The sequence below is a fragment of the Lytechinus pictus genome, chromosome 10, assembly GCF_037042905.1.
Source record: "Lytechinus pictus isolate F3 Inbred chromosome 10, Lp3.0, whole genome shotgun sequence".
In the NCBI taxonomy this organism is placed as follows: domain Eukaryota; kingdom Metazoa; phylum Echinodermata; class Echinoidea; order Temnopleuroida; family Toxopneustidae; genus Lytechinus; species Lytechinus pictus.
The window spans coordinates 20,290,119-20,298,570 of record NC_087254.1 but is presented as its reverse complement, the minus strand read 5'-3'; the positions used below and the strand labels follow the sequence as shown (position 1 = coordinate 20,298,570).

Sequence of the window (8,452 nt, the reverse complement as noted above, 5' to 3'; positions counted from 1 at the left end):
TTGTTGGCCAAAGAAAATAATACAAGGAAAATCCTAATGGAATAGAAATCAACCTTGTTATCGTAAGTTAGAGTTAGCTATGTTTAAAGTATGAAAATTGTTGTCAAAATTGCAGTCAGATGTAAACATTATTCTTGTCATCAAAGCACTATTATCTTGATCATGACCATTATTATTTACTGTCATTATCATCATATGATTACAACACATTACCAATACATAATGCTATTTTTCATAACTGATGTATTCTTTGTTTGAATTTCTTGATAATGGTGACAATTACAATTGATGACACTGCTAGTACACTTACTACTGCTGCTGCTACTGTTACTGGTGATTGGTAGTATTGACCATTAGTGTTATTAAATATATATAAAAAAACAATTGAAACATTTATAATTACTTATTTAAAACAAATGAAAGTACAAAATACAAAATGCCTTGAAAAAGCCTTGAAAATGCCTTAAAATTTTAAGGCTCAAAATCCTCAAGGCCAAGGCTAATTTGAAAAAGTAGCTAGGCATTAAGGCGCCTTAAGGCCAAGGCCGAGCATCAAGGCACTACAACACTGATTAGTACTAGTATTAATTAGACAGGTCCAGATTTGAGGTAAAGTTAATGCGCTAGCCTAAGCTAGGAGCTAGCCCTACCCTAGCACATGTCTTGCCATTAATGGCAGCTAGTTTATTAAGTGTTTAAGAATTTGATATATATATATATATATATATATATATATAGATCTAAGCCTATAAGACCTATGTAACTATGTAAGGGTACCTGTAATTTGACGATGCTAATTCATTCTGAGCAACGTGAATGCTTACGATCGGCAGTGGTCGAGACGAAGTCCACGCGCATGCGTACTCTCAATCCGAAGACGCAAGTCATGAATATTCATATGTTGGTCCAGAACTCGGTGGGAAAAATAATTTCGCTCCCGGCGGGGGGGGGGCTCATCCTCTCTACCTGTGCAAAATAAAGTGCTACTCCACTCTTTAAGATATAGTTAGAGAGGGGGAAGAGCTATTTTCATGGCAAATTGTCGATTGCATAATGACCTTGCATTTTTGTGGATCCAGAGTGAAGGGGGGGGGGGGGAGTGAAAGTATTTCCAGATTAAGGTTAAAACACGAGGCGCTCTCTGCCCTGTTCTTTTGAATCTCATTTAAAGTAGGGTCCCCCTTTTGAATGTTTCCCCTTTTGTCATTTTTGTCAATTTTGTCATTTTTGTTATATTCATAGTTTTAAATTATTACCAGTATATGTTTTATCAATATTTTCAATATAATCATTATTGATAATATTATTTTGAGAGGGATTAAATCAGGGCCATGAGAACGCTGTTTTTTATGGGCGGCTGATGTAAATTTGACAATAATAAAAAAGGCTCCACTACAAAATGGGGTTTACTGACGGATGGTCTATTATCACTTGGTCTAATCATCAGATGGGCTAACAACATTCGGGCTAAACCCACTTAGTCCAATTCTCTTTTGGTCTAATGACCACTTGGTCTAATAGCCAATTAGTCTAATGACCACTTGGTCTAATAGCCACTTGGTCTAATGACCACTTGGTCTAATAGCCAATTGGTCTAATGACCACTTGGTCTAATAGCCACTTGGTCTAATGCCCAGTTGGGCTAATCGTCACTTGGTCTAATTTTCATTTGGTCTAATTGCCATTTCGTCTAATGTATTTTATTTTCACTTGGTCTAATACCACTTCGTCTAATAGTCAGATGGTCTAATACTAGTTGGTCTAATACCAGTTGGTCTAATCCTCACTTGGTCTATATTGCAGTTGGTCTAATGTGCAGTTGGTCTAATCCTCACTTGGTCCATTATTCAGTTGGTCTAATGTGCAGTTGGTCTAATTTCCATTTTGGCCAATTTCCACTTGGTCTATTTTCCAGATAGTCTAACATTCTTTTCGTCTACATGCCATTTGGTCTAATTTGTAAAGTCTGCATGTACGTGACTTGTTTTCAATTTTCTGGCTAAATTTTTAAAGTTACTTTCCGCGCGCCAGCTTTGAATTTTCACACGCGCGCCCCTCGATATTGGATTACAGTTAGAGTGACGTATATTTCGTCCCCAACTGAATTTTGAAAATATGGGGATTTTCGAAAGCCTGTGGGGACGAAAAAATATGGTGATTAAACATCTTTTCGGGAATTTTTTTGTCTGTTTCAGGGGATTTTTGAAGGTTTTGGTGAAAAACAATCAAATTTGCTATTTTTCTGTAAAATAACGCTAATATAGAGGTGGAAAATATGATATTTATCTATCCACCTCTATGTATACGATCTACTATAGATAGTTAACGCTGGCTTAACCCAATCATGGTTCCCAACTTTTCAAGAAAACAAAAATCCCTGATTTTTCTCACCTGATGAAGTTTAAAAATTCCCGAATTATTTAAACCAATTCCCAGTTTCTCATGTTTTCTAAGTTGTTGCAGTGAATTACATTGATTATTATTGTTTTAGTTATGCATGTATAATGTACCAGTAGGCCTATACTTGTATTGTAGTAAAAGAGGCTACACTTAAAAAAACACCATAACATGTAATTCAATGAATGCTGTTTTAATATACAACAAAATATAGCAGAGTCTGACTGACTATCGTGCTTTCGACTTTTGGGCCGATCAAAATTCCCTGATTTTGCCCTAAATTGAAGAATTTCCCCCGGATTTGAGGCAATCCCTGACTGGAGAAACGTTTAAAAAAAATTCCTGATTTCCCTGACGGGTGGGAACCTTGCCAATCCATTTTAAGGAGGAGGCGAAGAAGTAGAACAAAAACAGAATGAGAAGATATATAGGATGAATGACTACTGTGGTGATTACTGATAAAGGTCTGCAAGCGTAGACTACACTGTGTTATTTCACATCAGAATAATGTGGCTGCTACCAAGATGGTCGCAGTGATGTTGTTGCAGCTAACCCGATAGACCTGTAGAGTGTTATCAAACTATATCTAACTGGTCTGTTATTTGCCTCCAAACTAACTATTGAAATAACTAAACAAAATATTCATAACAAAATTACATGATCTAATGGCTTTGTAGTTTTGGAATCCCCCAAACTGCATAACTAGGCCATCAAGTTCAAGTATCGTCCGTAATGGTGCATCACAATGATTTAAAAGAAGCATAAACATGTTTACCAAATACGTATCCACACAATCAATTACATTATATTTTCGTTCCTTTCTTCATAATAATTTTATTCTGATGAAACCCCGCCATTCGACCATTATAAGCTACAAGGTCCCAAACTCATTGTTCTGTAAATGTGCATGCGGTGATGTAATGATTATGAGTATGATACAATTTTCATCATCATCTATTATAATCGATATACAGGCCTAATTATAAGAATTATTTGGTTAGAATAATTTATTTGATGAGCGACTATCTCGTCATCGATAGTCCTTCACGGTGAGGTTTTGCGCCCACCAGCCCTACCCCGGCTCTACCCCTCCGGATCCTGGTGATATGTATTAACCAACTGATGCATGGTCCATTACGTACCATATTTGCTAATTCTAGATAAGATAAATAATAATGAATGATGCTATATTAGAATAAATGGACATTAGACTAAGTGTGAATTAGACCAAGTGAAGATTAGCCCAACTGGTCATTAGACCAATTGGCGATTAGACCAAGTAGTCATTAGACCATTTGGCTATTAGACCAAGTTGTCATTAGACCAATTGGATATTAGACCAAGTGGAAATTAGACCAAACGGTCATTAGACCATGTGGCAATTAGGCAAAATGATAATTAGACCAAGTGGAAATTAGCCGAAGTGGAAATTAGACCAAGTGGTGTTAGACCAACTGGAAATTAGACTAAATGGTTTTAGCCCAACTGCTCATTAGACGAATTGGATATTAGACCAAGTGGGAATTAGACGAATTGGATATTAGACCAAGTGGAAATTAGCCCAACTGGTTATTAGCCCAAATGGAAATTAGACGAATTGAATATTAATTAGACCAAGTGGGAACTAGACGAATTGGATATTAGATGAACTGGTTGTAGACGGAATGAGTTTAGACTATGTAAAGTTGGACGAACTGACAAGTAGACCATGTGGTATTAGACCATCCGATAATTCACCCAAAATGGTGGTAATTTTGGTCCCGAGAGATTTGACAAGCAAAAAGGTGGGCCGGGGTTCACAGTAAAATTTAGGTAAGTTTTGTAGTATTTCTCTATTTTGCAACAATTTCTACCACAATTCCATGCAGGGGATGCTGCCTTTGGAGAATAACACCCCCGGGAAGTTTTACGCACCCCAGCACCCCCGCTTCTCAGGGCCATGGATTAAATGGAAAAGCGAATAAAGGGGGAGGGATATTTGATCCTATTTTACTCGTCTGTCAAATCATGCAAATTTGTTTAACCATGCAAAAATAAAATTAACGAATAAATGCATAATTAGTAGATGCATAACATGGGGAATATAATTAAAACACTCTAAATTGCAGGGATTTAAAAATAAATCCAGGTGGTCTGTAATTAGATACCAATTGAATTTGAGATGCAGTTTTTATTTTTTAAAAATCATTTTAAATCTTCAAGGAGTCAAATTCAAATTCCTTGAGATTTAAAAATAAATTCAAATTAAATCCGAAATTCGATTGGTCCTCAATTGCAGTTCACTTGGATTTAATTTAAAGCCCTGCAATTTAGAATGTAACAAAATTAGTGTTAATGTGACGAAGAGTAAAGACCTCTTTAATTTTTGTCAATCGCATTGTCATGATGAATAACATAATCCATATAGGTCAGATTGATGTCTTCTATCATCTTCTTGTTTCAGTAAAATTATTCTTCGCTATAATATAATGTTAATAAAAATACAAAATTCGCTTATTATAACTGTTTCCGTTCGCGTTCACCGAAGACTTTAGGCATTTTATTAAAATGAGTTGAAAGAAACTTCAAAGCGTATATTCTTCGGCATGCTTGTCCATGGTCACAGCTAATGACAGAATGATCCACCCGAGATTTAGCAGCAATAGGGTGTCCATCTGCTCGCGGCTAAGGGAAGGGGACCAAAATGGTATAAATAGGAGAGCTTAGACCAGCATGGGACAGACTCAACCATCGAAGCAATCGACTCCTCTAGTTACATCGTCTTTTATCTTCAGATCGTCAGATCATCAAGAAATCAGGTAAGCATTGTTAAATTTGTCAAAATTTTAAAATTTGTTTCAGACCAATTTATTTTAAAAAGAAAACAAGAAGTAAAAATGTAACAGAAAGAAAATATTGAATTTCGGCTTTTACGTTGACCATTCTTGCTATGTATAACATGGGTTCGCATCACACTGAGAAAGTTTGTCGGAGACCGTTCACGGCATCAAGCTTTGTTTACCTCACTCGACCCAGGTGAAGTTACTTACCTGGAAGGAATCAAGATATAAAAGTACCACGTTTATGTGACATTGGTAGCTATTTTAAAGCAAGGGTGATTGTGCCATGACGCTGTGCAAAATAAAATCAAACTATAAAAAGACAAGTAAAGTCTTAAACCCACATTATATTGGCCGCTTTTGGGATATTCAAATCCTACCCATCGTTATATAAAAATTAATTATTTCCAACTTATAGCAACCACTCACTGTAATAAAGCATTTTCATACAGCTCTAAACATTTGCATACAGCTCTTGGATGTAATGTGAGTTTATTGTCAATGGTATTGCAGCAAAATACAGTGTCACTATTGGCAATAGGTTGAAGAATTGTCAAATTGACCCCAGATCAAACTTTGACCTGATAGTCCCTTCTCGATGTATAGGACGGTTTTATTTATTGATTTTTACCTGATTACTTTTCAGAATGAAGGCCTTCATCCTCGCTATCGCTGCTATGGTCCTTGTCGCCTCCGTGGTCGCCACACCCGAGGAGTTCGACACCCTTGAGGAGATCGTCTACGGATCAGAGCCTATGGTCAAGAGGGGTCGATTCGTCTGTAAGTAATCCCTTCGTCTCCCACCCCCTCTCTCTCTCTATATAACTGAGATATATCCTATTTTTCTTTTATTTATCGTCGTCCATTAAAAAAAAAAATCAGCGTTTCCAGCTCTCCATATCGTAATCAGCAGCCTAATGTATATAATCATTCTCTGCTGGTATATATTCCTTTTGTCCTCTCAGTCTATACATGCACACGTAAAGTATAAAGTAAAGTTTTTGTGTAGAAAATCATGGGAAAAAAGTTGAACATAGTGCTGTACGGTCCCAATCAGTAGCGGACCGTGACCCGGAGGAGACAAAGCATTGGAGGGGCACTGTATTGTTTGTGAACAATGCTGTGCCCCCCAATGCTTTGTCTCCTCTGGGTCACGGTCCGCCACTGGTCCCAATTATTACTTGTGTGGGGGAAAAGTTGTGCAAATGAAGTCATATGTAATCAAAATCAATAATCTCTTGTCCTGCAAAAACTGCAAAAAATGTATCCAGTGATAGGAAACATCTTCCCACTAGTAACTGCATGTATTATACAGTTCTTGTCCCCAGCGTAGAAATTACATAGTATTTTTTCTGTAACAACTTTCTTGAGGGTGAATTTGAATTTTTCTTCCTGGGTATCTTTTGTTTATTATTCATATATATGAATAAATTTAATAAACAAATAAAAAGTCCACAACTTTTAAACATGATTGTTTTAAGGGTCTTATATTGTCTATGTGTTTTCTCTATCCTTTATATTCAACGTAGTAAAATTAAAACGAATAGTGAGTGAGACATACCGGTAACATTTCTCAATAGCTCAAGTATAATTACTTTTTGGAGAAAAAAAAACTCTAAACAGGGTCCGCCTCCCATTCCCCTTTTCCGGCTCAGCTCTCTCACTTTCAACACCGTTTTGTGCCCCGATATTGCATCAGAAAAATACCTTAAATCTAATCTCGCTGATTTTCTCGGGCCACATTTAATGGGTTTTTTTCTCAATTCAAATCATTTAGCTGTTTTATTCTGAAAACCATCAACCGTATGTAACCCTCGTCTTTCGAGACAATGACTATGACAGACCTACTGCATGATTAAGCTAAGATTGAACCTTTCTTGATACAGTCTGTTCCGGTCTCCATGGAGAGAGCTGTATCTGTGATCGTCGCTTCAGGAAGAAGGACCAAAGGAGGTACCTCAACTGCAGAGCAAATGGACTCGGAAACATCGCCGACGCCATCTAGGTAAGACTCGATCATTATTCTTCTTAACTTATAACGACCTTTTTCATTTATAAACATAATACAGTATAATACACAAAATAAGATCTCACTAAAAATCTGAAGCCAGCCGAATAAACTTGATATCTAGCATGAGCAAGATGTATGGAAATATCTGATTTATTTGATAAGAGTTTAGACAAACAATGATAATTCAGTACTGCCATGAATTTCGGTAAACAAAAAGTAAAGAACGACATTCTAACACTCTTGCCTCTTTTAAGTAGGCTGTCCTACCGAATCATTTATATTTCCGTATATACTATTGCTGGAATAGTATTTATATAGCCAATTAAGATTTTAAGCAAAGTTGTGAAGTAAATGGTATACGTAGGCCTTTGTGTGGGGTACTTTCCTTATTTAGAAGAATATTAAAAACAAAAAAAAACATAAGCCTCGGAAAATAAATGGGATTAATGTAATATGATTGCACACCTTTTCATTTTCGATGTTTTTTAAAACTATTTTGTTTTTCTTTTGTAACTGTTTGTATTTTCTTTCCGCAGATATTCACATCACCACCGTCTATCTTCAGGTTGATTATTCGTCACAATAGAATCATATGACGTCATATTCCTACTTAATCGTTATTACTGGTCATTGTACGGAAGATGCATCATCCAATGAGAGCTACTGTTTTTATACACATTGCATACCAATTGCAAGTACATGGCTCCGGTCGGACAGACAGACAGACAGATTAACATATTTTATTGACTATGAATAAATAATCACACAAAACTGATTAGTTAGTTTTGAGGTTTATTTAACTGTCATTTTCAGTGCTTGTGAGTTTTTAATTTATATGATGTATGAATTATTGATTTCAAGCTTTAGGAGTATGCGAGTGTTATTGGCTGAAGCGTCGTACTTTTGTGTGACAATATCTTTTTCAGCAAATTAGATTTAAGATGCTTACAACCACAGTCATAACAATAGAAAATGCATTGACATTTAGAAAAAAATGCTGACAAAATAGCTTAATAAAACACTCCCCAAAGAATTATGAACAATGATAAAACGCTGAAGAGGGAGAGAAAGAGAGGGAGAGAGAAAGAGAGAGAGAGAGGGAGGGAGAGAAAGAGAAAGAGAAAGAGGGGGAGAGAGAGGAAGGGCAAGGGGGAGTGAAGGGGGGGGGGGAGATAATGATCAAGCTATGATTGTATTTGCGTTTTCCTTTATGTGTATATATCAG

The 8,452-nt window shown here is 36.3% G+C and overlaps 1 protein-coding gene across 1 annotated transcript; it reads left to right on the top strand.

Annotated features, from left to right (window-relative positions):
* The first annotated feature begins 5,109 nt into the window (after positions 1–5,109).
* Positions 5,110–8,001, top strand: LOC129269964 (uncharacterized). The gene is made up of 4 exons (XM_054907402.2): positions 5,110–5,195; positions 5,863–5,996; positions 7,103–7,221; positions 7,764–8,001. The coding sequence occupies exons 1-3, from the start codon at positions 5,110–5,112 to the stop codon at positions 7,219–7,221; spliced, it is 339 nt and encodes a 112-aa protein (XP_054763377.2). The 3' UTR covers positions 7,764–8,001.
* The last annotated feature ends 451 nt before the right edge of the window (positions 8,002–8,452 follow it).